Source organism: Patagioenas fasciata, chromosome 1 (genome assembly GCF_037038585.1).
Source record: "Patagioenas fasciata isolate bPatFas1 chromosome 1, bPatFas1.hap1, whole genome shotgun sequence".
In the NCBI taxonomy this organism is placed as follows: domain Eukaryota; kingdom Metazoa; phylum Chordata; class Aves; order Columbiformes; family Columbidae; genus Patagioenas; species Patagioenas fasciata.
In genome coordinates this window covers 5,437,981-5,462,920 of record NC_092520.1, presented here as the reverse complement: position 1 = coordinate 5,462,920, position 24,940 = coordinate 5,437,981, and the positions used below count along the sequence as shown (strand labels likewise).

The 24,940-nt window shown below is 43.7% G+C and overlaps 1 protein-coding gene across 12 annotated transcripts in view; it reads left to right on the top strand.

Moving 5' to 3' along the window:
• TENM4 (teneurin transmembrane protein 4) overlaps window positions 1-24,940 on the top strand; it is a 1,673,798-nt gene that overhangs the window by 1,481,179 nt on the left and 167,679 nt on the right. For all 12 annotated transcript variants that reach the window (XM_071817725.1, XM_071817645.1, XM_071817681.1 and 9 more), the window contains one exon: window positions 2,745-2,955. In XM_071817725.1, the coding sequence (XP_071673826.1) occupies window positions 2,745-2,955 (211 nt within the window). The remainder of the gene's footprint in view (window positions 1-2,744; window positions 2,956-24,940) is intronic.

The window sequence follows — 24,940 nt, the reverse complement described above, 5'->3', positions numbered from 1 at the left end:
AGGCTTTTCTTGGTGTGAGGGGCCGAAAACTGACCCCAGAATTGAAGGTTTGGCCTCCCCAGTGCCCGGCAGAGGGACGGTCACTGCCCTGGGCCTGCTGACCACACCAATGCTGATGCACGTCAGGATGCTGGTGGCCTTATGGATGTCTGTAGGGCACAATCCACAGGATATTTCTTAGATATCAACTTTAGGATGAGGCAGATTGCATTCTAGAACTGTCCGTTTCTTTAATTGCAATACAGTGATTCTAGAAAACTAATTAAAGCTGAGATGGACTTTACCAGTGGAGTCTACACTTACCTGTGCCTTTCCAAGATCTACTCAATCTCTCCCATCATGCTCCAAAATAGAAATGGAAATACACAGGTTTTTCTTTTACTGGTTTGAACTTCTTCTTTAGACCTGGCCAATGTGTTCCTTGGTCAGACTCAACCCCGTCGAGACATTTCCAGCAACCAAACAACCCTGTGACGTCTATCTGTCCTTCTCAGCTGTCAGTCATGGCCATGCTGAGAGCCCATGGGGAATCAGCCTCGACAAGAGCTCGTCTTCAGAGGGTATGCAGATACCTGGCTCACACAATGTCATTCAAACCGACCTCTCACTAGTATCATCGTTAACTGAAAATCACTAAATCATCGTAGGGCAACAAAGATGCTGAAGGGAGTGGAGCATCTGCCGTGTGAGGAAAGGCTGAGGGAGCTGGGGCTCTGGAGCTGGAGAAGAGGAGACTGAGGGGTGACCTCATTCATGTTTACAGATACATAAAGGGTGAGTGTCAGGAGGATGGAGCCAGGCTCTTCTCGGTGACAACCAATGATAGGACAAGGGGTAATGGGTACAAACTGGAACACAAGAGGTTCCACTTAAATTTGAGAAGAAACTTCTTCATGGTGAGGGTGGCAGAGCCTGGCCCAGGCTGCCCAGGGAGGTTGTGGAGTCTCCTTCTCTGCAGACATTCAAACCCGCCTGGACACCTTCCTGTGGAACCTCAGCTGGGTGTTCCTGCTCCGGCGCGGGGATTGCACTGGATGAGCTTTCCAGGTCCCTTCCAACCCCTGACATTCTGTGATTCTGTGTGATTCTGTGATTCTGTTTTTGGTATATATTTTTTATATTTGTATTTACATTGCATTTTTTCAAAATGTCTTTTGTCTTTGACAAAGCTAAAGTCCTCAAACACACAGTGTGAACTGTGGGGTTGTCCTGTGCAGGGACAGGAGTTGGACTCCATGATCCTTGTGGGTCCCTTCCAACTCAGGACATTCTATGATTCTACGGACTTGAATAGATGCCCAAAGAAATGACCTTTGCATGTGTTCCAGCTTTTACATTCTCAAAAGACGCTTCAGCACCAAGTTTGGGAAATATATATACTTAAATATGGAAAAAAAGCAAGGCTTAAAGCTTATTTCATGTAAATAGATAATTACAAATACAGTAATTAAAATAGTTTATTGAAAAATGTCATGATTTCATGTGCAAACTGCATCATATATAGCTTATTTCTCAAAACATTGTTGGGAATAAACATTTTCAATTGACTGCTGAGGAAAAGAACTTGTCATCAGGTCCTTATCTTGGTTGACTTTGAAGACCGTACCAGACAATAATATAAAAGAAGTTTGTTACAGTAAAGTCAAAAGGGATAAGAAGCCTAAATATTGTTGCCACACTCAGCCAACACTCAGCAACCATTCAGTGCAGCAGCATTTACGGGTACAAAAATAAGTGTTGTTGCTATTTCTGCCTGTTTTCCTCCTTCCTGCCAAAAACTACGAGCTTATTTGACCAACTGGATTAGAGAAGCAAAACCAGATGAGTCAGGGAACGGAAAATCTGGGCAGTGCCCCAGCTGCTGGATTCTGCTCCCAAGGTGTCCAGTTCACTTAAACACACAATAAAAGTCAGATTAGATAAGGTTCACTTAACATTGTGGTGTCTGCTTTGCTTTATCTGGCTCTTCCCGTTAATATATTACCAGACAAAATACAATTATTGTGGAAAGTCAGTGTAAAGTTATTTAAAGAGGGAACTATAGGTAGTTGCAATACTAGTAGCAAAATCAAAGCAATTGCTCAGCAGAAGTTACCCTGGCAATAAATAAATATGTCCTTTTGAGGAAAACTTCCAAAAGCACCCTCCTAAATGGGACTTTTATAAATGACTTAATTTCTTTTTGATCTTTATCTTCTCTGATCTTTTAACCACTTTTTGCTATTGCTTTCAGATAAAAACCTTGCTGGCTAAGCAAAATACTTTTGCAAAACCTCTAGCAGAATTTACTTACAGGTGCCTCTTATCTTTTCCTTGGTGACCTGTAGCAACACTGGCAAACAACCCAGTTAGGCTAGATATGTTTTTCTCTCTATTTTCCTTATTAGCCAAGACACAAAGAAACTAACAAATGAGCTTCTTATCATCATGCTTATGGTGCAATTTAGTCATGGTCCCTGGACCTACCTCATGTTTTTCTCATTTCTGCAGAATGAGAACACATCAGCAGGGTCAATATGCCCCAAGTCGCGTTCTAAATAAAGATGATTTCTTGATTCATGTAATTACAGAGAAATACATTCATATCCTAGCTATTTCCAAAATGATTGCTTGCAGGTGGTCCAGGAATGTACTTGAATTACCAGAGAAAATCCTGTTTACGATGCTTCTGTAGACCCGGAGCGAGAGACTAAGCTCGAGGAAGCCTGAAATACGCACAGACATCACTCTTTCTTGTGTTGCAGTTTGACTTTGTCGAGCTCCTTGATGGAAGACGTCTACTGACGCAGGAGGCGAGAAGCTTAGAAGGACCTCAGCGGCAACACAGAGCCTTTGTGCCCTTGTCCAGCCACGAGACGGGCTTCATCCAGTATTTAGATTCAGGAATATGGCATCTGGCCTTCTACAATGACGGCAAGGAGTCGGAAGTGGTTTCTTTTCTTACGACTGCTATTGGTAAGGATTTCCTGGATTATTCCTGAACTCCTAGATATGCCTTGAGGCCAAGTATTAATGCACGTACCCCAATGAGAGAATGTTTGTAAGGGATTGTATATAGCAACGAGCTGAATATTGTTGGGCCCTACATATCTCCTAAGTATTTTGTAAGCCTTTTCAGTAACTATATCCCTAACGAGATTCTACCCAGGGCCAAAGATGGATAACAAGCTTGACATTCCCTGCTTCATTTTCTACCCTTGATCTTATTTTTATATAGTTTTTTTGGTTGGTTGGGGTTTTCTTCTCTTTCTGGAACAGGAATGATTGAAACAGCACCATGCAAGAGTTTCAACAGTTTTCTGTGGCAGTCCTGCCTTCGAGCACCATCGAAATTACTCAAGCTGGAGTTCAGGCAGAGAACAGGGGTTAAAACACTAATAAAGAGCACTGCACAGCTTAGTATGAGGAACCACAGTAACAGGAATCTCTATTTCTTCTTGCTAACAGAAAGAAGCTGAGATTTCTTAAGAACAAATTAATTAAAAAGGCCTTTCAGCTTCTCTTGCAGTAGAGTGCCCAGCCAGTTCTGTGCACAGGCACCAATTTGTTGCCGTCCAAGAAGGAAAAGATGCTGCCTGTGGGCTGCCTGAAAGTCCAGTACACTGAGTATTCTTCCTCCACCCTGTAAATATCAGAATCTGTTGCAGATTCAATAATATTTAGTTTTAAATTTGACTGACCTGCTGAAACCATTCACATGCTCAGATTCATTTGGTTGCAATTTAAAGATCGCTCCATATAACTAGCACGCAGCTTTCTTCTAGCCACAGTGATTGTTTAATGGACTTCTTCTCTTTGCTGAAAAAATCAGATTTATTCCAAAGCTTCCATTAATCCCTCTCCCAGAAGAGGCATTGGTGTTGATTCTCAGCTGTCTGCAATAGTTACCTAAGAGCTATGGGCTGTAATTTGTCTTGGCAGGTTAATTAAAAGTTTAAGTCTTATTAAAGCGAAGTCATTAAGATCCAAATATTCCATTTTAGCGCTAAATTTTATCTAATGCAGAAGTGGAAACACTGCTATAATACTCTTGTGTTAAATTTAAAACCTGGAAATGCAGATGTTCAGTCCTGCTTGCAGTTAAGCAACACCAGAAATAGCTGCATGTTAGCTTGGGAAATTGAGGTCTTGCTGTATAGAATGTGGATTTACTTCCATTTAGTTACCTAGAGCAATTTAAGTTTTTGCTTACACTGGCCACCTTCTGTCTGGAAAAACCTCCAGGTATTCCATGAAAGGGACTTCTTTCCTTGTCTAAGGATTTATTCCATTTAAAATTTTCCATCACAGGAAAATCAGTAAGGCTTTCAGAACAGAATACACTTTTAAAGCAGTCACTAGTTGTTCTTATTTCCAAAGTGATGCTAAGTGTAGTAGACAGACATTTCTCTTGGCCTCATGGCAAATACGTAGGCAAAGAAAAAAATCACAGAATCACAGAATCACAGAATTGGCTAGGTTGGAAAAGACCTCAGAGATCATCAAGTCCAACCCTTGGTCCAACTTCAGCCCATTTACTAGATCATGGCACTAAGAGCCATGTCCAATCTCAGTTTAAAAACCTCCAGGGACGGTGAGTCCACCACCTCCCTAGGCAGGCCATTCCAATGCCTGATCACTCTTTCCGTAAAGAACTTCTTCCTAATATCCAGCCTAAACTTCCCCTGGCAGAGTTTAAGCCCATGTCCCCTTGTCCTATTGCTAACTGCCTGGGAGAAGAGACCAGTTCCCACCTGACTATAACTTCCCTTCAGGTAGTTATAGAGAGCAATGAGGTCACCTCTAAGCCTCCTCCTCTCCAGGCTGAACAACCCCAGCTCCCTCAGCCTCTCACCATAGGTCATGTGCTCAAGTCCCTTCACCAGTCTTGTTGCTCTTCTCTGGACCCGCTCCAGCACCTCAATATCCCTCCTGAACTGAGGGGCCCAGAACTGAACACAATACTCCAGGTGTGGCCTCACCAATGCAGAGTACAGGGGAAGGATCACTTCCCTTGTCCTGCTGACCACACTATTTTTGATACAGGCCAGGATACCATTGGCCTTCTTGGCCACCTGGGCACACTGTTGGCTCATGTTGAGCTTGCTGTCAATCAGTACCCCCAGGTCCCTTTCTGTCTGGCTGCTCTCCAGCCACTCTGTGCCCAGCCTGTAGCGCTGAAGGGGGTTGTTGTGGCCAAAGTGCAGGACCCGGCACTTGGCCTTGTTGAACTTCATCCCATTGGAATCAGCCCATTTTTCCAGTCTATCCAGATCTCTTTGCAGAGCCCTCCTGCCTTCCAGCAGGTCAACACTGCCCCCCAACTTGGTGTCATCAGCAAATTTGCTGATGGTGGTCTCAATCCCCTCATCTAAATCATCAATAAAGATGTTAAACAGGACTGGACCCAACACTGACCCCTGGGGGACACCACTAGTGACTGGCCGCCAGCTGGATGCAGCCCCATTTACCAGCACTCTCTGGGCCCGGCCCTCCAGCCAGTTCTTAACCCAGCAGAGAGTGCACTTGTCCAAGCCATGGGCTATCAGCTTTTGAAGGAGTATATTATGGGAGACAGTGTCAAAGGCTTTGCTGAAGTCTAGATAGATCACATCTACAGCTTTCCCCTCATCCACTAGGTGGGTCACCTGATCATAAAAGGAAATCAGGTTGGTCAGACAGGACCTGCCCCTCCTAAACCCATGCTGGCTGGGTCTGATCCCTGGTCCATCCTGGAGGTGCTGTGTGATTGCATTCAGGATGATCTGCTCCATCACCCTGCCAGGCACCGAGGTCAGGCTGACAGGCCTGTAGTTGCCAGGGTCAGCTTTGCAGCCCTTTTTGTGGATTGGGGTAACATTTGCCAGTTTCCAATCATTTGGGACCTCCCCAGTGAGCCAAGACTGTTGGAAGATGATGATAAGAGAGAATAAGAGAGAAAACATTCTTAATTTGCCTTTGAACAGTAGGGGAGTGGTGTGTGGGAGAAGCATGTCAGACTGTCTTTAAGGCAGTCCTTTTTTTTTGTTTATGTACCTTCATGAACAAATGAGAAGCAGAACAGTCCATGGTATATAGTCCATGATATCTGTATCTAGTGCAGAGCCTCAGGGGTCAGTACTGGGGCCGGTATTATTCAATATATTCATCAACAATTTGGATGAGGGAATAGAGTGACTGTCAGCAGGTTTGCTGGTGACACCAAGCTGGGAGGAGTGGCTGACACACCGGAGGCTGTGCTGCCATCAGAGACCTGGACAGGCTGGAGAGTTGGGCGGGGAAAAATTGAATGAAATAGAACAAGGGCAAGTGTAGAGTCTTGGATCTGGGCAGGAACAACCCCAGGTTCCAGTGTAAGTTGGGGAATGACCTGTTAGAGAGCAGTGTAGGGGAAAGGGACCTGGGGGCCCTGGGGGGACAGCCGAAGACCATGAGCCTGCACTGTGCCCTTGTGGCCCGGAAGGCCAATGGTACCTGGGGTGGGTTAGAAAGGGGGTGGTCAGTAGGTCAGAGAGGTTCTCCTGCCCCTCTGCTCTGCCCTGGGGAGACCACACCTGGAATATTGTGTCCAGTTCTGGGCCCCTCAGTTCCAGAAGGACAGGGAACTGCTGGAGAGAGTCCAGCGCAGGGCAACAAAGATGCTGAAGGGAGTGGAGCATCTGCCGTGTGAGGAAAGGCTGAGGGAGCTGGGGCTCTGGAGCTTGGAGAAGAGGAGACTGAGGGGTGACCTCATTAATGGTTATCACTATGTAAAGGGTGAGTGTCAGGAGGATGGAGCCAGGCTCTTCTCGGTGACAACCACTGACAGGACAAGGGGAAATGGATTCAAACTGGAACACAAGAGGTTCCACTTAAATTTGAGAAGAAACTTCTTCACGGTGAAGGTGCCAGAGCCTGGCCCAGGCTGCCCAGGGAGGTTGTGGAGTCTCCTTCTCTGCAGACATTCAAACCCGCCTGGACACCTTCCTGTGGAACCTCAGCTGGGTGTTCCTGCTCCATGGGGGGATTGCACTGAATCCTTCCAATCCCTGACATTCTGTGATTTTGTGATTCTGTGATATATTCCATATATCCCCTATTGACCTTGAATCATTCTGTGCTTCGGTGCAAGGATGTTTTCTTTTGTTATACAAGAGAGAGCTTTGCTCCATGTATGGGGATCACTTTGCCCACTGGCAGCTGTATATCAACACTTATCTCTAGTGTACAGCAAAAACTATTTAAGTACAAGCTACACAGTTTGAAACGCACTTGAGATAAGCAAAAATTTTAGATAGGAAGATGTGGCTTCTTGCCTAGAATTTGGCCAGAGAAGTGCAGCGTTTTTCTAAGTACTCTAAAAAATGTAATAGACTTGTCAAGTCAGTACCTTTCTTTTTAGTCTAGATTTCAGCAGCTTGTTTAAAAAAAATGAAAATAAAAATCTGAATAAATGTACGGTAATGCTTCAGAACCTTTCTAGTGTATTCATGAGGTCTGGCAAGACACAGTTGCTGGGTTTTAAGCCTATAAATACTATAGTACTGTGGTGTTATAATTTTCCTCGGTGCCAGAGTAAAGAGGATACAGCAACCTGACACGGTGTTTATGAACCAGGGTGTAAAATTGCAATGCCAAACAAATAAATCAGGTCACACGTGACGGCAGCCTTAGATCTATCTGTGTGGGGTGAGGAACCTCCAGAGGGGTTGTGTTGACTTTCAGAGTCAAGCTGCCATTTAATTTGATTTCTGTGGTGGCAACACAGAGGAAAATGCCCCTTTATTATCGCGCTGACACAGGGAGTGCAGTGAGAGTGTGTTTGAAAAGTACAACTGTGATGCAGGACAAAGTAGGATCTGGTGATCTGAGAAGACAACCAACAACCTGGAACTCCAGAATTCTGATTGATGTGCAAATTCTGATCCAGCCCAGGCTCATCTTAAGCTGCTCACCGTGCAAAACGTGACATTTCCCCAGAGAGGTGGTGGAACTGCTGGGAAAACACATTAAGCATTAATTAATAATAATGAGTAATAGTAGGAAACACAAAATGGATACTCACAGAATCACAGAATCGACTGGGTTGGAAAAGACCTCAGAGATCATCCAGTCCAACCCTTGGTCCAACTCCAGTCCATTGACCAGATCATGGCACTGAGTGCCATGGCCAATCTCAGTTTCAAAACCTCCAGGGCCGGTGAGTCCAGCACCTCCCTGGGCAGCCATTCCAATGCTGACCACTCTCTCTGCACAGAATTGCTTTCTCATCTCCAGCCTCAATTTCCCCTGGCAGAGTTGAAGCCCATGCCCCCTTGTCCTATTGCTGACTGCCTGGGAGAAGAGCCCAATCCCCCCTGGCTAGAACTGCCCTTCAGGTCGTTCTAGAGAGTGCTGAGCTCACCTCTAAGCCTCCTCTTCTCCAGACTGAACAAGCCCAGCTCCCTCAGCCTCTCCCCATAGGTCTTGTGCTCAAGTCCCTTCCCCAGTCTTGTTGCTCTTCTCTGGACCCGCTCCAGCACTTCAATCTCTTTCCTGAGCTGAGGGGCCCAGAACTGAACACAATACTCCAGGTGTGGCCTCCCCAATGCAGAGCACAGGGGAAGGATCACTGCCCTTGTCCTGCTGACCACGCTGGTTTGGATACAGGACAGGACACCATTGGCCTTCTTGGCCACCTGGGCACACTGTTGGCTCCTGTTGAGCTTCCTGTCCATTAGCACCCCCAGGTCCCTTTCTGCCTGACTGCTCTCCAGCCACTCTGTGCCAGCCTGGAGCGCTGCAGGGGGTTGTTGTGGCCAAAGTGCAGGACCCGGCACTTGGCCTGGCTGAACTTGATCCCACTGGAATCAGCCCATGTTTCCAGTCTATCCAGATCCCTCTGCAGAGCCCTGCAGATCATGATGATAAGTTCATAAAGCTGAACTGTGTAGTTATTTCTTCAGGCAAACCTCACCTGTGAGTGTGGACTCATCTGAATAAAGGACTGGAGCTTTCACATCAGCAATAAACATGTTGAATGGAAAGAGGACTGATTTTCCATGTATATCTCCTAAGTTCCAAGAGACTGAACTTTTCAGAGCCAGTAAAATCATTGCAGGCTCTGCATGACAATATCAACTGCAATTACTGTGCAGTGCTTGTCTGGAATGATGTGGCTTCTATTATTCTAGAGAAAGCTGGAGAAAAAAAAAATGGAAAAAAGCATCTGTATTCCCAGTTTGATAACATACAGTTAATTTCATAAATTGTGAGGCTGTCCATCATACAGTTTTAGAATCCAATGTAGCTATAACTAAATCCACTCCGGAACATTAGCACTGATTTTGAGGGCAGGAGACGACACTCTTCTAAAAGGATGGGGAATCATCATCACTAAAGAGTTGGGTGATGTCAAAAATGTGTGCCTGCTACATGCCACTGCATGTAAACCTGGGGAGAATACAGCATCCTAATGCCTGTCAGAGCTTATGCTTGTGCATAATACAGGCAGTTCAGGTGGAGGGAAAGAAAGATCGTTCTAGGAAACTTTTCATCTTTTAATAGCATTTTTATATCCCATTCCTCTGAATTACGATGCAAGACATTATAAAGGAATGGACAATCAAGGTCTTTCAATAATAAATTAACCTTTTTGTAAATTACATTGCTGGCACTTTGTGAAATTCCTAATAGAAACACTTCTCTGAAAAGCACCTTGTGGATTCACCTCTGCCTGAGAATGGTAATTTATTCAGAGCAATCTTGTATAAATGGAGCAGAATAGTAGGCTGAGGAATCAGCTGGAATCAGCACATCTGAGACAGAGATGTTGGCCAAAAATCTGCTTGAGAGAAACAAGAAACATCCGAGAGCCTGAAAACAGCTTCTACAGAGTCAGAGAGAAAGTGTCCTCCAGCAGCTGTTAGTGCCGAGCTCAGGCAAGCCAGGCTGTGCAGGGCCACTGAGAAATCCAAAAGCAAAGCCAGGGCAGCTGTTGGTGAGATAAGATTGTCTCTGTTTACCAGGACATCACTCAACAAGCAACAGGATACACATGGAGAACAGCCATGATAGGATGCAAGGTTTTATCTCACTTTTATCTTCTGCAACAGGGAACACTTAAGAGAATGACCATTGTTCCTCCTGCCCCCTCTACTATCCCTAAAGAAAACTATACTTGACACTGGTGAGGCTGCACCTAAAATGCCGGGGTCAGTTTTGGGTCCCTCACAGCAAGAAAGACCTTGAGGTGCTGGAGTGAGTTGAGAGAAGGGAACGGAACTGGGGAAGGGGCTGGAGCACAAGTGTGATGGGAGAGGCTGAGGGACCTGGGGGGTTCAGCTGGAGAACAGGAGCTGAGGGGAGACCTTCTGATCTCTGAACTGCCTGAAAGGAGCTTGGAGCCAGGGGGGGTCGGGCTCTGCTCCCCAGGAACAAGCAACAGGAGCAGAGGAAATGGCCTCAAGTTGCACCAGGGGAGGTTGAGGTTGGATCTTGGGAACAATTTCTTTGGTGAAAAGGCTGTCAGGCATTGGAACAGGCTGCCCAGGGCAGTGGTGGAGTCACCATCCCTGGAGGGGTTTAAAAGACATCTAGACAAGGTTCTTAGGGACATGGTTTAGTGAGACTGTTGGGTTAATGGTTGGACTCCATGATCTTGAGGGTCTCTTCCAACCAAAATGATTCTATGATTCTATGACTACTGTGAGCAGTTTCCTCCATCGAAGTGCAAAGCGAGCTGGTTGTGTTATTTATAAGGGACTGCCAGCACCTACAGCACTTTGCAATATACATCAAAAGGCAAGCTCCCTGCATGCAATACCCAGAAATATAACCCTCCCCTGTACAGTCCCCAGGACAGCTGTTCACACACGAGAAGGGGACAACAGAGGAGAACTTCATGGTAGGACTGAGCTTAGAGAGAAGAAATTACAGGGCACAGGGGCAAGTGTGGGACTGGGAACCCTCCGTGGGTTAGAGGTGGCAAGAATGACTCTGCCTTAGCTGTGAGTGAAAATGCGTTTGTGTTTAGCTTGTTCTTGGGAGAGGAAGAGCCTGAGTAACTCAGATTTGCTTCCCTTGTTTTTACTGCCTTTGTGTAGGCTAACTTAAATTCTTCTAACTTCCAATTCAGAGAGAATGCAGAAGTGTGAGCCTCTTATAGTCTCAAAGCCATTTACACTTGTTTTGCTAATGTCTGGAAAAGTCTAAATATGTTTAACATAAATACCGAGTAGTCAGAAGGGTGTGCAGACTAACAGGGGGTGTGATCTCTTCTGGCTTACGCTTTCTTTTAGCTCCGTAATGCCTGAGTTACTTAAAACTCCCCCATGTACAATTAGATCTTCAGGTCTCTGAATGAGAAAAAGTGATTTTAATGTCCCAGTGACCTTTTCTGAGCTTCTTGGGCTATACCCAACAAAAGAGGATGAAAGTTTAGCAAGTGCTTCGCTGAATCAGGACCCAACTCCAGCTGCTCCATGGGAGTGCTGAGTTGATAGAAGTGTGACTCTTCGTTATTGCATGAGTATGGTCAACTTAGCTCTTGTCCTGTTTCACAGATGGATTTCTGAGCACTTCCACCTTGTGGTAACCTTCTACTGGTAATTCATTAGCAGCCTGTTCCTTCCCAGACTCACAACCTTTTCCTTGCTCTGCACAGAAAAAGAAATACAGCAGCATATGAGAACATGGCAGGGAGGAAAATTACAAGTTCATTTTTGATGTTATTGATCTCTCTCCTGCAAAATAAGAGCAGAGCTTTGCATGCTCTGCAAATAGGTTATTGCCTTCAGCTCTCTGTGTCCCATTACAAGCCCTTGATGACAGACACTCAATCAGATGGTCGGTGCCTTTTTTGATTACCCTCTTGTTCACAGAATCCCAGAATGTCAGGGATTGGAAGGGACCTGGAAAGCTCATCCAGTGCAATCCCCCCATGGAGCAGGAACACCCAGCTGAGGTTCCACAGGAAGGTGTCCAGGCGGGTTTGAATGTCTGCACAGAAGGAGACTCCACAACCTCCCTGGGCAGCCTGGGCCAGGCTCTGACACCCTCATCATGAAGAAGTTTCTTCTCAAATTTAAGTGGAACCGCTTGTATTCCAGTTTGAACCCATTGCCCCTTGTCCTATCATTGATTGTCACAGAGAAGAGCCTGGCTCCATCCTCCTGACACTCACCCTTTCTATATCTGTAAACATTAATGAGGTCACCCCTCAGTCTCCTCTTCTCCAAGCTAATAGTTGCCACCACCTCTTTTTTGATGCGGTGGTTCCTGCGTTCAGCTCTTACGTAGCTTCTCTGGTAAAGCTTGTAGGTCTCAGGTAGTGTTTAGAAAAGATACAGTCACTTGATTCAAGCAGGAGGCAAAAAGGGAATTTATGATTCCCTGCCAGTCTGTGTTAGTTGGGTTTTTTTTTTTTGGTTCCCCTTCTGAATTAGGTCTCATGGATGTCATTAGGTTGACAGGTCTGTTTGATTGGAAACTTGCATTTTTCCAGAAAGTAGGTTCAGGTTCTGCCACGGCACTGCAAGGTGTCTTCCACTAAACATCCCACTGGCCACAGGACCTAAGGTCCATCAGCGAGAGCTGAATTAATCCATGCAGAAGGTTGACAAGAAGATAGGACTTCGCCATCTCCATCTTGGGTCAATCCAGCCCAACCTGATAGGTGAGGCATCGCCTGGGGAGATGGAAATGTGGGGCAAACTCCCTCTGCTTGAGCTTTCTATGAGCTGCAAGAATTCCCTTCTACAAACAGGTGTAGTCATGTGCTCAGTGAGATTTCACTTTTTCACCCAGCCTGTGTGTAAATCTAATCTATTGGCTTCATAAGGCTTAATAAAAAAGCAAATATAGCCTGAGCTCAGGTCTGGAAATGGAAGGAGGGCTGTGACAAGGTGAAATTTTTCATGTTGGTTTGCACTCCCTGTGGCCAGAGATTTTCGTTGACAATTCTTGGTAAAACAGTGATCATGTTTTTAGATTAATAGTGATATGGCCCTAAAAACTTCAGCCCCTGGAAGTCAGCAATAGCTTTATCAATGCCCCCTTAATCTTTTCAGCTTTTAGCCCAGAATTGGTGATCAGCCTCGTTTCCCAGTGACGTGAGCCAAGGCGATGATCATGTCCTAGTGTTGAAGTTGATCTCCCTGTCTGCCCTTTCAGATGACTCCTAACAGATCAAACATTGCTCCTGGTTCTTAAACCCTCTTCAGTTTCAGTCAGCAATGACCATGATCCTATAGCACACTGTTCTCTGAATGTTACCTGCAGCTTTCTACCCTCTTCTGCTGAGCTGCAGGCTTGAAGTCAGATCAATTGTTTCAAATGTAGATGTTATTTGTGGTGACCTTTCTTCTCTCTGCAAGTGTCTGAAACAATTCCTACATAATAACCCTGCTTCCCAAGCCGTAATTACAGGCAAAATTATTATTTCAGGATTTTTCTGTTGAAAGCTTACGGCATCTCTAATAAAGGAGAAATTGGGGACACATCTCAAAGATAATTAAACAATAAGAAGAGTGTAAAGGTCAGATACTTGGCTATAAAAACTTCCACAGCTGCTCTTACCATATAGAGTGTATCTCTTCATTGATGAGTAAAAGCTACTAGTAGAAAAGTACAGTGGGTAAAGCTGGCTTAACTTTAAAGGTGAAATAATGTATTTAATATTACACTTGAGCTTTTTTTTTCGTTGCTATTTTGTTTTGTGTATGTACACTTCTCTTTCAATAGATCTTACAATTACAAGTGATAATTTGTAGAGAACAATAAATAAGCAGAAACAAACATTCATTTATATTGTTGTACGAAAGAAGAAATTAAGCCGTGTTTGTAAAGATTGCTTGGATGCCAATAAGTACCTATCTCAGTAGAAGTTCGGTGCCTGAATGTCTTTAATGATCCAGATTTTGTCTGTTTTCGATCATGCTTTGAAGCGGTAGAAAACTTAAGGTAGATTTGTCTTTGTTGAACAGCTTTGCCTGCATCTGTACTTACATGGGCTGGTAGCCTTGAACTTGCTTGTCAGTGTGTTGTTTGCAGGCAGGCAAGTTCTCTTGATCTGACAGAACTTGTACAAAAGGCTTATTGATTGGGGTAATTACTTTAGTTTTAGGGTCAAGAAAAGGTTTATTTAATAGTGAAGTTAAAGCCTTTTTCTTTCTTTCTGTTATTTCTTTCCCCCTTTCCTCAGTTTGACTTTTTCCCAACAACAGAATTCTGCATTAATAACACGGCATATAGTGCTAGTTGAGGGTTTCTGGAGAAATGTGTAAAACGGTGCATATGGTTTTCATTTTTACACTTTTGTATATAGCTCTTTCCATGCACCCCAGACTGCAGCCTAATGTAAGCACAGCTTGTTTTATTCCTGTGTCCTATTACCAGCTCTGTGCAGATTTTTCTTTCCATGAAAGCTCCCCTGCTAACGCACAGAAATAAGGTTGTGGGAGTTACCCGTCCAGTTTGGCAAAGAAAAAGGAGAACCCTTTCTGTACTAGAACAAAAGTCTTTTTTAAGACTTAATTTTCTAAAAGATTGTATTAAATTGTATGTACGTGTATACATTTAATTGACCACAAAAGAGAACAGAAGCCCGAGTTACTGGAGCAATCTCCACTTCCACAGGGGGCCGGGTGGGATGGGAAGAACATTGTATGTTGTCCCAAAACCAGGGTTTTGTTACCCAGCGTGCAATTAAATGAGCCAAATATAGCACACAGAGAGGAGATATTGTTTAGTACAGGGTTGTGCAAGCCTGGATGCTGGAATAAATCCAACACACCAGAAAGAAAAGTAACAGCCATTATATGCAAGATCTTATCACATTCAGGGCAGTCCTGAAGAGCCAATCAGTTACACATTTACATACTGGCTACATAATCATTTTAGTGTATAGCAAGCAACATTCACCTAAAGGACACTTTATCCAGATCTTGACATCGGTATTAAAACCAGAGTAAACCAATTGTATAGACTTCAAAATATCTAAAGCTGCAAGGTCAGTAGTGTCTGTAGTTTCTGATTATGTGTTTTGCAAGTCACTCTTATCTTTGTTAGAGGAGCAGGCTGACCTAAAACTGAAAGGATTTACATATCTTTAGGTTAGCAATGGTTGGCAGGATTCATTATTTTAAGTTGTAATGACTACATTTGACCAAGTTTGTGCTGTGAGTTCTCTAGAGGAGGAACCGGAGCCATGAATCACAGAATCCCAGAATGTCAGGGGCTGGAAGGGACCTGGAAAGCTCATCCAGTGCAATCCCCCCATGGAGCAGGAACACCCAGCTGAGGTTCCACAGGAAGGTGTCCAGGCGGGTTTGAATGTCTGCAGAGAAGGAGACTCCACAACCTCCCTGGGCAGCCTGGGCCAGGCTCTGCCACCCTCACCATGAAGAAGTTTCTTCTCAAATTTAAGTGGAACCTTTTGTGTTCCAGTTTGTACCCATTACCCCTTGTCCTGTCATTGGTTGTCACTGAGAAGAGCCTGGCTCCATCCTCCTGACACTCACCCTTTCGATATCTGTAACCATGAATGAGGTCACCCCTCAGTCTCCTCTTCTCCAGCTCCAGAGCCCCAGCTCCCTCAGCCTTTCCTCACATGGGAGATGCTCCACTCCTTTCAGCATCTTTGTTGACCTGCGCTGGACTCTCTCCAGCAGTTCCCTGTCCTTCTGGAACTGAGGGGCCACAACTGGACACAATATTCCAGGTGTGGTCTCCCCAGAGACCATGTTTGAGGTCCACTCTGTGTGTGTATGCAAGAACGGTTTGACTTGGTTTTTTTTTCCCCTAGAATACACCAACTTACGACATCATTTAAAATGAAACTCAAGGCCAGGTTTAGCCTTGCCCGGAGCTACAGGAGCAGAAATTGTAATGTACTGAACGTGAAGTAACTTCCCACTTGCTAGTGCAGCTCTAGAACTTGAACCCTGAAGGCTGAATAATTGTTGTTGCCTGTATTAGTTTGTAACAATTTACGAGAGTGAGATGGAACAACAAAAAACTTCTTCACGGTCCCTTGGGCAAATTTGGGATATGAGAGTTTCATTTACTGGAGTGAAATCCAGGTTTAAAAATATTCCAGCCCAAAAAAAAAAAGGGAAAACTAGGAGGAAAGTAAATGTTTGCAAGGCATCTTTCTGGATCTCCACAGTTTTGTCATATGTATGTTACAAATATGGCATTAAAGTGTTATTTTGCTTAGAAGCTGCATTGCAGAAAAAGGGATTCAGCCTGACAGTTACTCTTTGTTTAAAATCATTCACTGATATTTTTTTTCCCCAGCTAACATCTGTGATCACATTTCAAGTGCTTTAGAACAGAGGGGTTTTTTTTTCAGATGGTCAGTGTGTGATTCCATAAGAACTTTATTTCATAGACCCTTTCACGCTTTTAGCATTGCTCACGTTCTCGGGGAAGAAAACAGCGTTCCCTGTATATCCCTATGAACAGCAGAAATGCATTAGCAAGATTTTCTAAAACTTGGTGAAGTCAAAGGAGATTCTACCATTAACTTAAATGGTGGTATACATAGAGCAGAGTCTATGTATGAGTGCTAAGTGGTTTTGAAATCCCATTGTACCTTATGCTTTCAACCATCTGATAGCTTTAGATTATAAGGCATTCTGCACTGGAAAGATTTCTTTTTAAAAAGGCAGCAATAAGAGAAAGGAACGAATCAGTGAGATAAAGCGCAAAGCAAATTCAGACCAAATGTGGCGCAGGCTTCTGAAATGCTCGGCTTTGTTCTCTTTATTTACTCCTCAAACTATTCCCACTTGGTCCCTGTTTCTGTAGAACAGGAGTTCAAAAATAATGCACAAAAAAAGCTGGTTTTGTAGTATTTCCAGCTGCGCTTGGAGACGAATGTGCTTGAAATAGTGTGAGAAAGGCTGACATTGTGCTGAGAGCCCTTCGAGTACCTGGAGATGTATCTTAAGCCAGGCCTAGAAGCAAAAGTACAGACATCTCACGGGAAAATGTGCTCACGTGAGGTACTGTCAAATTTGACAGACTCCACACCTCTTGACGGTTTCAATAAGCAACGCAAACTGATCCTGATGGCAAACCTTTTGTGCTTCACCATCACCTTTTAAAATGATCCAGGCTCTAGAATTAGTGCTGGTGTTTGCTGTCAGTACACTGATGGAGATGGGGGGTATCAGTCATTGCAAATGACTTTTTTGTTTGATTTTTAACGTTCTTACAAAAAAAAAGGTGTGGGGAAGATAGTGGACAAGTGGATACTGTGATTACTGTGTTTCACTCTGACTTTCCAGAAACAGGAGTGATTTAAGGAGCTGTTTAAAGTATTGCCTGCCTGTTGCTCTTTTCACAATATAGCATCAGGATATCTATATGCAAAGTTTATTCACTGGGATATCAGTGCAGGACAGAGTTATACAAATGGATCTTTAATTAAAACAGACCTCCCAGCCTTCAGAAAAAGAAAAAAAAAACCCCCAATAAAATAATCAAAATCTAGCATAACGTGAAGTGGCGTTAGCAGTATCAGCACCACCCTGGGTGCCCTACCGAAGGGGAAGCTGTGAAAGAGCACTCAGAAATAATGACTGAGTTTCCATGATGCTGTCAAGACTCTCACGTCCCCGGCTGCCAGGTGTGGATTGCTCGAACTAGAAATGTAAAAGCCTCATAAAACACAAATGAAGCAGAAAAATTGACATCTCAGCAGGTGAGGATGTACCGCAAGAAGGAATCAGCCCTTTAAAACTTCAGCTGGGGAAGGAAGAGGAGAAGCAAGAGAAAAACAGACCCAGCGTTTCCACGTTTGCTTTGTTTCTAAGGCTTTTTTTCCCTACTTTTTTGGCTCATAATGTCAAATCTGATGTTTCAATATCTCTGAAAGCTGTTTTAGCCCCTCTCACCTCCACGTCTCCCTCGGCATTGTTATCACAATTACAAGGGCAGGTGACAGTTCTCTAGGCTTCGAATCCTGTCTACCCTGCAGTGAAATTCAATCGAGTAGCATCATTTCTTTGAAAAATAAACAAGACTGCAAGGTCTGCAACTGGGAAGTAAATTAAATGTGTTCACAGAGCTTCAGAATCTTCTTTGCCTTTCATGTTCTATTGCCTGACTTCTTATTAAAATTATTGCTAACGTAGGCGATGCAGTGACAGGGAGCATTTTTGTGCAGGAGAGATGTTCTTGCAACGAGCTTGTAGGTGACAGCTTCATCCTGGCCAAGCAGGTCGAAGAAAATAATACATGGCTTGCTCAGGTTGCTCTGGTGCAGACACAGAGAATAAGGTGAAATAAGGGACCTGAGGGTCCTGGGGACAGCAGGATGAACATGAGCCAGCACTGGGTCCTTGTGGCCAGGAAGGCCAATGGTACCTGGAGTGGATTAGAAGGGGGTGGTCAGTAGGTCAGAGAGGTTCTCCTGTCCCTCTACTCTGCCCTGGGGAGACCACACCTGGAATATTGTGTCCAGTTGTGGCCCCTCAGTTCCAGAAGGACAGGGAACTGCTGGAGAGAGTCCAGCGCAGGGCAACAAAGATGCTGAAGGGAGTGGAGCATCTGCCGTGTGAGGAAAGGCTGAGGGAGCTGGGGCTCTGGAGCTGGAGAAGAGGAGACTGAGGGGTGACCTCATTAATGTTTACAGATATAGAAAGGGTGAGTGTCAGGAGGATGGAGCCAGGCTCTTCTCGGTGACAACCAATGATAGGACAAGGGGCAATGGGTTCAAACTGGAACACAGGAGGTTCCACTTAAATTTGAGAAGAAAGTTCTTCTCAGTGAGGGTGGCAGAGCCTGGCCCAGGCTGCCCAGGGAGGTTGTGGAGTCTCCTTCTCTGCAGACATTCAAACCCGCCTGGACACCTTCCTGTGGAACCTCAGCTGGGTGTTCCTGCTCCATGGGGGGATTGCACTGGATGAGCTTTCCAGGTCCCTTCCAGTCCCTGACATTCTGTGTGATTCTGTGTAATGTGGTGTCCCGTCACCCTCCCACGGGATGTAATTCATTGCGGGGTGAGAGGGATGCTCTGCACTTCTCACGGCCGTTTTGCTCACACAGAGGATTTCAAGGTTTGATATAAACCATGGAATCTAACTACCTGCTGCCCTGCTCCCTCCCAGCAAAGCATCTTCTTTAGCCACGGAAACATGATGAGGCAGAAGATCAGAGGAGAGTCAAAAGCAATTTCTTTCAGTGTGACAATAATTACACGTATTTATTTTATACAGTAAAAAATTATCCTCTAAATATTCTATTTACCTCCACTATTTTTTTTAATTTACCTTTTTATTTCTTTTTTTCTTTTAATTAATGTGTCTTTGTATACGGAGAGTTGACATTTATAAGGAAAAGGAAGGACCTTTATTACCCCAATCAGTACATATACTGCATCTCTCTGGGTTGGTAGATTGGAAGATGGGGCAATGTACCTCAGGCTCAGCAGCTTCACGTATCTTCTCATCAACACAGAGCAGAAGATTCTGAGGCCATTTCTTGTGTCGATTATTTGAAGAGGCCAGACAGTGAGATGACCTAAAAAACCCAGCTCTTCTCTTTGCATCTCCCTTCTAATATTGACCATTCTCGTTGGTACAAGTTTCATTCTCTTTAAACCTTCATTCGAGAAACTGAGATTAACATTGATTCATCGATGTAGAATTATTTTACTGCAGCACTATTCCTGCAGGTTTCTGACACTGAACACTACAAGTTCCAGCACAACTCATTGAGGTTATTGAAGGAAAAGGTTACATTTGAATTCATAGAACCACTGCAATGAATGGCGTTCAATCAGTTCTTAGAAAGTAGTCCTGGTACTTATTAACTCTCAGAAAAGCTACTGCCTTCAATTGCGAGCTAGATAACTATTTTTTCTTTGCCAATAGAGAGTTGCCTCTAAATGCCCAGGGAATTATGAGGTTTGGTGGCAAGTGTAGGCTATAAAATATTTATCTTTAACACGCAATTGTGTTACTGCAGCCTCTAATAGGATTTAGTGTCAGGCAAACATCTGCCTTGGCCTCTGGCCCAAAGATATAGAAACAAGCTATTAAGTTGAATGTTGCATAGTAAATAAATAAGGTGGAAATACTGTTAAAGTACTGCTGACCAACAAACATGGTGAGTATATAAAAGAGAAATCTATCGAAAGTCTAACAATTTGTCTGCCTCCTTAATATGTTTATTGCATTTCATCTGGATAAAGGTATAATTCATGTAGCTAATTGTAAGCCGGCTCTTCATAGAGCTCACCACAGCAGAGTTGGCTTTCACGGAGCTTTTTGTCAGCAGCAAAGTGCTCCCCTGAGCAGCCCATTAGCCTGGGAGCCTTGTCGCTGTCAGATGAGTCGCTTTATGATATGAAGCAACTGGTGTATTTGTCTGTACCTCAGATTTCCAGACTAAAAAACAAATGGGAATGGTAGCAATTAGCTATTTCCTAGTGAACTTGGTTAAAAGCTGTATAGATGAGGTTCTTAGGGACGTGGTTTTGTACAGTGTTAGGTTATGGTTGGACTCGATCTTGAGGATCTCTTCCATCGAAAATTATTCTATGAATAGGGCAACAAAGATGCTGAAGGGAGTGGAGCATCTCCCGTGTGAGGAAAGGCTGAGGGAGCTGGGGCTCTTTAACTTGGCGAAGAGGAGACTGAGGGGTGACCTTATTAATGTTTACAGATGTATAAAGGGTGAGTGTCAGGAGGATGGAGCCAGGCTCTTCTCAATGATATCCAGTGATAGGACAAGGGGCAATGGGTATAAACTGGAACACAAGAGGTTCCACTTAAATTTGAGAAGAAACTTCTTCTCAGTGAGGGTGGCAGAGCCTGGCCCAGGCTGCCCAGGGAGGTTGTGGAGTCTCCTTCTCTGCAGACATTCAAACCCGCCTGGACACCTTCCTGTGGAACCTCAGCTGGGTGTTCCTGCTCCATGGGGGGATTGACCTGGATGAGCTTTCCAGGTCCCTTCCAACCCCTGACATTCTGGGAATCTGTGATATCCTTAAGTGCAAGACAGTGTATTGTCAAGTCTTACTAAGGTTACAGGCAGGATCACGCCAGTTTGTAGCATCTCAGGGCAAGGAGTGACAGCAGCGGGAAAACAAGCAATGAGATAAAGGTTTCAGCCAAGTTTCCCTCAAAATCTACCAGCTGTGAGATTGCTCGTGCTGAAAAAAAGTCGCCTGAAACAAATGGCAAGAATCTCAAAGTATCCTCAGCAGCTGGAAGTCAACGTGGTGCATGAGGTAAAGCTGGTTTGCTCCAAACTATGAGCTGTTTCTTTCTCTGCTTTGATAATTAAAGCTCTTGAGCAGAAAGGACTTTAAAGAGCACTTCAGAAGAAGAGTTTTGCTCTCGGAGAAGTGTAGGCTTTGTTGTGTAGTGAATATTTTCCATCTCTCATTTCTCTGCATCTAGAAGCACTTTGGTGCATCCTCCTTTTCCTGGGTTGGTATCCGGAATTAGTGTAGGGAGTAACTGCCATTTCTGTACTGTTCTCCAAAAGGAGACAACATGGATCTGAAGGCAGTGTGTCTCATTCTATCATTTGCTCCTTCTCCCAGAGAAGAGCTGGATATTTATAATATTTACTCAGGAAATTACTTGCTTTTTCAGTCGCTAATTAAATTTTGAGGCTGGCAGGACAATTACTTCCATACACAAGCTTCTCCAGCCCCTGTTACAAGCCACACCGCCTCAAATTTTGCAGGTCTGTCCCCAGTATGATTTGTTTGCTTTTGGGAAGTTTGCTACTGATGCTGTTGGTTGTTGGGATGTGGCATGGGAGCTGCGTTTCCAGTGTTCCCCTTGGACACAACAGTAAAACCATATGAAAGCATCATGCATCATCCACTGGCTCCAATGAATAATCTTTGCCCTTCCCAGCTGGTGTCAATCAGATCACTTCAGAGATTTGGAAGCCAAGAGAGAGCTGTGGGAGTCAGACAGAAAGCAGAGAACATATATCTCTTTCTAAAAAAGAATTGTCTATGGTCTCACAGTGAACTTTAACAATAAGAGAAAACAAAACAAAACATTCTCATGATTCTCTAAAGCAGTTCCCATGGCACTATTCATAAAACACCATATGGAATTTTGTATATATTGGAAAATAGCCTTATAATTACACATAGCAGCTTACAAGTAAATTGTAGAATGGAGACTAGAAACCAGCCATAACTGCAGTGACCTGTTTTTATTTGTCGATTGACAGTTTGTCACCTCCATAGCAGTGTTTACTGTGGTTATACTTAATAGTCAGACATTTCCTTTGTATCACTAACTTAGTTAGAGTTTGCTCTCTTCTATCATCTAAGCCTCATTAGACAATAATTTGGCTAAGTTCTCGCTTCTGAATATTTGTCCATTTGATTCTTCATTCTTTCTAGGGTTCCCCCATCATGACTCCCTAATTTCTGTCACCCAGCTCCTCTTGTTGAGTTTGAAATGTATTGCACACACAGCTCTTAGACGTGTTGCTCAGAGGCCCAAGTCACGAGCCTTGTTTGTTCTCATTAGCCCTGGAGTTCATGAGAAAAAAGAGAAAAAGCAGATTCATTTAACATTTCCTTTATGGAAATAACTTTTTGAGCTGGTTTGGAGGAGCTTTGAGCCAAAGATGAATCTTCATCACTTCTCAGAGTTTATTCTCAGTAGTGAAGAATTTTTGGGAGTGTGCAGAGACCTTGATTGACCAGAGTCAAGTTAGTACCCAAAACTGCTAAAAAATGGTAAGTGGCACCTATAATGGGGGGAGAAGAGTTTGTTTTTCTCTTCACTTCATCTCATCTCTATCAGGCAGGTTATTCCAGGGCAACGTGAGCAGTGTAAAATGAGAGCACATTAGAAATGTTACTTTTAGCTGTATTAGAGAAACAAGGAGCATCAAAGAAGGCGATGAAGTAGGATTTTTAAGGGCTTACTCTATTATTAATAGTATAGGATGATCAGGACACAATTAGGAGCTGCTGAGGTGCTTCTGTGAAAAAGGGGTTTCCTTTACCGGCTTTTTAATTCCTTTTTTACGGGGTACAATATGGTATGATACACTTACGGTTAAGGGTACTAACTCACCTGGTGCAACTCTAGGCAATCGAGGTCTATGCACACTCCCAAAGTTCTTCACTACTGAGAATAAACTCTGAGAAGTGATGAAGATTCACGTGTCTCAAAGCTTCTCCTAAGTCTAAGAGCTGTATGTGTGCAAATCACTGCATTTTTGTGAAGTAAAGTGCCAGATCTATAGATGAACCACAAAATATACCTGAATATTACTTTTTACTTGCATTAGTGTCTGTCACTGTGGATGGAACCTGACCAGTTATAGGTGTCTTTGGTGACAATATCTCTAATGTGGCAGAGGAGGAGAGGAAGCATTAGTGGAGTAAAATTCGTTAAATGGATTCAGGAAAATTTGATTACCAGCACAGATACTCTTCATTTCTGTGATCTCTCTGAATTTCTAGATCCCATTATATGTAGTCAGTATAGTGGACGACAGTAATTCGATTTAACCTACAGTAGGCATCAAATTGGTGTACTGAGTCTTGCCTATCTTGTCCTAGGCATCACAAATACATCAGCTGAACCACCCTATACATGCAAAATATTGTTTCCAGTAGCAAAGATCACCCTTTAGCTCATGTGGTGCATCGTTACACTTTGGAACAGCTGCCGTGCCCAATGCCACATTGCTTTGACTTTTTATTATTTCACACACATAAACATATCAATAAAGTTATGTGGATATTTTACTCCTTTTCAAAGACCCAATTTAGTCCTTTAAAGGAAAACCTCAAAAAAGCTTTTTAAAAAGGTCTTTAATCTACTATAGGTATTGTCATAACACTGGGAGTCTGTCCTGCATCAAGCACTGACAGAGGTATTCCCATGGACTTCAAAGGTCACGTGTGAGTAACCTCTACGCAGAGTTACTACAGCTTGTAGACCCAACAATGTGCTGGTGAAGCTTCACGAGACATTGAAATCCTGCCCTGATGCTGAATAGCCTGGCCCTACTCCTTCTGTGCACAGCTTCCAGGCACTAGAAAGCAGTTAACTTGTTTTTGCCACCTTTTGAGCTTAACCTGTTCATTGAAGGGTCTGACAAGTGCCAGACCAGCCCAAGGAGAGGGAGCTGAGGCTCGTACCGAGGGTGGGGGGATTAAAGGAAAAGGACTGACCCTTTCAGCAGCAGGAGCTGTGAAATCTCCTTGCCCATCTCATTATCTTGTTTGACAGTACTCACACTGCTTATCTTCCTCTTACATATATGTATGTGCACTGACAAATAACTTTTTTTTTTCTAAATTTCTATGTATATTTCTTGAAGACAAGAAGGTTACAAACATTGTAAACAAAAAAGCATAGAGATGAAATCCATAAAGCAAAATTATTTTCAGTTTTCAGCACTAAAATTAAAGCATTGCAAAGTTCTGAAGATGATAACATACAGGTTAAACTGAACATTTCATTTACAGGATAGATTTGTGATCAGGCTTGCTATTAAGTGTGAGTTAGTATACCGAAATATCAGTACAAATGCACCAGGCCTGAACTGCTGTTTCTTTATTCTAGAAAGTGTGGCTATTTGGAATAAAGGTCAAGCTCAAAGTGTTGACCACATGCCGTGATTTTCTTTCCATGCTCTGTAAAGTGAATATCTGCTGAACTAAAGAGCTTAAGTGTTAGAAAACGGGCAGCACGTCCTCATACCTTCCTCACTGCGTGGAGCGAACAGATTGTGAGATGTGTGATGCCAAGACTTAAAACATGAACACTTGAAACTTTTTATTATTTACAACTGCTGTTGGCCTTTATGAATGCTTAAGTTACACCACGTCCTTTAAGATGTCCTTCAGAAACCTCTGTTGTTTGGAGAACACCCATCCAGAAACAGGCTCCCTTTCGCTTGTGATTAGAAACCAATCTGCACATCTTTGCTGCAGCTGCTTCTCTTCACTTCCACCGATAGGAAGTTTACAAATATCTTTGCTACTACAAGG